The sequence below is a fragment of the Guillardia theta genome (genome assembly GCF_000315625.1).
Source record: "Guillardia theta CCMP2712 unplaced genomic scaffold GUITHscaffold_51, whole genome shotgun sequence".
NCBI classification, from domain to species: domain Eukaryota; class Cryptophyceae; order Pyrenomonadales; family Geminigeraceae; genus Guillardia; species Guillardia theta.
In genome coordinates, this window is record NW_005434623.1 from 267,289 (window position 1) to 270,197 (window position 2,909).

At 53.9% G+C, this 2,909-nt stretch overlaps 1 protein-coding gene across 1 annotated transcript; it reads right to left on the reverse strand.

Moving 5' to 3' along the window:
- Nucleotides 1-164: 164 nt before the first annotated feature.
- On the reverse strand, nucleotides 165-1,325 carry GUITHDRAFT_164069 (hypothetical protein; the record flags this gene model as incomplete). The annotated part of the gene is made up of 4 exons (XM_005829583.1): nucleotides 965-1,325; nucleotides 813-904; nucleotides 626-765; nucleotides 165-289 (listed from the first exon to the last, which is right to left on the reverse strand). Exons 1-4 carry the CDS (start codon nucleotides 1,025-1,027, stop codon nucleotides 165-167), a joined length of 420 nt encoding a protein of 139 aa, XP_005829640.1. The 5' UTR covers nucleotides 1,028-1,325.
- Between the last annotated feature and the right edge of the window lie 1,584 nt (nucleotides 1,326-2,909).

The following is a 2,909-nucleotide window of genomic DNA, read 5'->3' on the forward strand; positions in this document are numbered from 1 at the left end:
GAGGAGAGGAGAGGAGAGGAGAGGAGAGGAGAGGAGAGGAGAGGAGAGGAGAGGAGAGGAGAGGAGAGGAGAGGTGACAACAGAAGGAAGATAGAGGGAAATAGAAGAAAGAAATCAAAGAGGAGAAAACAAACGAAAGCACAGGAGGGGATGAAAACAAATGCTCACCATGGCCATGTCATCGGGAACGCTCGTGTTGTTATACACGTCAACACGAAGTGGATGAAAGATATAGTAACAGAGTAATCCCAAGCATGCTTGGTGCTCCTGACGATGAAATAGATGAACGCTGCCACACATACATCAGCACAAACATACTCCTCGCTGCCTAATCCATTCTTGCTTCCCATCTCCTCTGTTTCCCTCTCTCACACCTCCCATACGCAATCCTCCTACATCGGCTTTTCGGCACCGTCATAACCTGTGTCTTCTCCTCTTCATCATCCTACTACTATTCCTCCTCCCCCATCCTCCTCGTCCTCAACCTCATTATGCCCTTCCCAGTTCCAATCCTCCTCATCCTCCTGTTCGTCCTACTCTTCCCACCTCCCCCACCTCCTCCTACTCCTCTACGACCACCAGCATCGCGTTTCTTGGCATATCACCAAAGCTCTCCTCTCCTCACCTATCAGAAATCCCTGCGAGATCGCCATAGTCAACCACGCCGTCAGCGCAATGTTCCCCTGCCCGAACCCAAAGTCGAAGTGCCAGAACGGAAGGAGGCCGGCGCTGTACTTGTCGCTGACCGACATGTCAGCATGATTGCTGCATGATGTCAATCACCTCTACGGCATTAGACGACAAACGCGCACCTATGATTCCTATAGGACGAATACTTCCAGAGGCCTCCACTCAGGCTCGCCGCCATGATCATGCAGAAGATGTATTGTACAGAATAGAACAGCTGAAGATATCGACAAGTCATTGGATGTCAAAGGATATCATACACAACTCAAGGACATACCAAGATGATGATGGCAAGGTTGCGCAGAATTGTCCTCGTCTCTCCGTCGGTCTTGGTAGTCATCTTGATTGACTCCAGCTATGTTCCTGTCTCAGCCACTTTCTGGAGGAAGAAGATGATACAGCTAGCGCAAACTGAGCTGAGCAGCTGTCCAGCAGAGGTCTTTATGCTCCTGAGATGGGGTAGCGGGCAGAAATAGGACTCTGCTGCGGTACAAGCTGATTTGCAGCAAGACGACTTTGTATGACAAGGAATTCAGGGAGAGTTCAAACAAGGCTATGTGTGCGGGATAAGAGAGACGTGCTCTCTAGCAACGATCTCTCAATCACTCGTGCTGTTGTCTCCTTTCCTCTCTCCTCTTCTCTCCTACCGGCGTTGAAATTTCAATATCTTAGCGATTCCCGCCATGCCCTTCGGTTGGACCGTTGCAAAACGTTACAGTAGACCCCAGTAACACGGCTGCGCAGTCTGCAGTGCGCCCGGCCCGGCCCGGACTCCGGGAGCCCGGCCCGGCCTGGAGCCTGGGGCCCGCCCGGCCCCGCCGGCGGAGTCAGGGCCGCGCAGTGGCCCGGCCGCCAAGCCCGCGACCGTGGAACCGGCACTGTGACGAGTCTGATCGGGCAGTGCGGCAGTGGTGTCATGTCACCCGGACCCTACCACCCCGGGCCCCCCGAGCCCGACCCGGTGACCGGCCGGGCAGTGTTTAAAACTGACGCCGGACTGGGCCCCTCAGTCGCCGGGACTTCTCCGGTCAACGGGCCCGCCCGGGGTCGTCCTCAGTGACCTCCTGACCGTCCGAACAGAGCATAACTGGCCGGGCTCCGAGGCTCGCTCGGATCCGGGCCTGAGGATACACTACTCCAGTTTGAATCTGCTGGCAAGGCCCCCTCTGGAGGTCTTTGCTGCAGGAACAGTGTGGCTTACTAGTCGAAGATGTTTTGTGGAGTCACTGGTTCAACCCGTTGGAAGCCGCCTGCTGCAATGCAAGGACCGGGTTCTCTTCACTACGAGAGAGGAAGGTTTCCTCTCCGGCAAGTGCTGAAGGGATGTTCAATGCCAAGTTTTAAGGAGGGGAGCTTGTCAACTTCCAATGTGAGGACACAATGATAATCCTAGTCAGAATTAGGTGATCATCCCCCCATTTCGTCTATGTGCCACGTCATGTTGGGGCCACACAAGTGCGTGTTGGCTTGTTGTGTTTGTTTTGATTGTTGTGTAGATAGATAGATAACCTCCTGTAACATTGCTCTCCTCTTAGTAGAGAGATTCTCACACAGGTTCTTGTTGAGCTACGCTGAAGGTTCATCCTGTAAAGCCTCGGGGTGTGACAGATTCGCACTGCACATGCTCTAGCGCCTCCTCCAGCCACTCCCGCGTAGACAAGCTCCTGCTCCCTGCCCATGCCCCTCTCCCCCTCTCCTCCTCCCAGCCCCCCTGCCCCGCTCAGTGCACCAGCGACGCGGTTGAGAACTACCTCTCCTCCAGGTTGGCTGCTCTCATTCCCGGGAAGGGCTCTTTGAATGAGCGATGCATTGCCTTGAAAGGCGGTATGGTCAAGGTGTACAAGGGAAACAAACCCGGTGTTGAAATGCTGTGGAATCAGACTACCGCTCCGAACTTTGCGGTGACGTTCTGGTGGAAGCCGGACTTGCCCACTTCCTACGAGAAGAAAACAAGAAAGAGTCTTCTGTACAAAGGGCCCAAGATTGAACAGAACTCAAAGTTGCCTTCTAACGTGCCGCTGCACATCGAAGTGGAGCCTCAAGGAAATGATGTTTCCCTCATTGTCACTGTCGCTGGATACGAGAGCAAAGTGCCAGCAGAAAAGTGCTCCATGCTCACAAAGCAAGAATTTACTTTTGTTGCTGTCACGAAGCGAGACAGCTCAATCACAGTCTGGTTGGGAGTGGACGGGAAAGAAAACTGCCAAACGATCTGCCCAGAC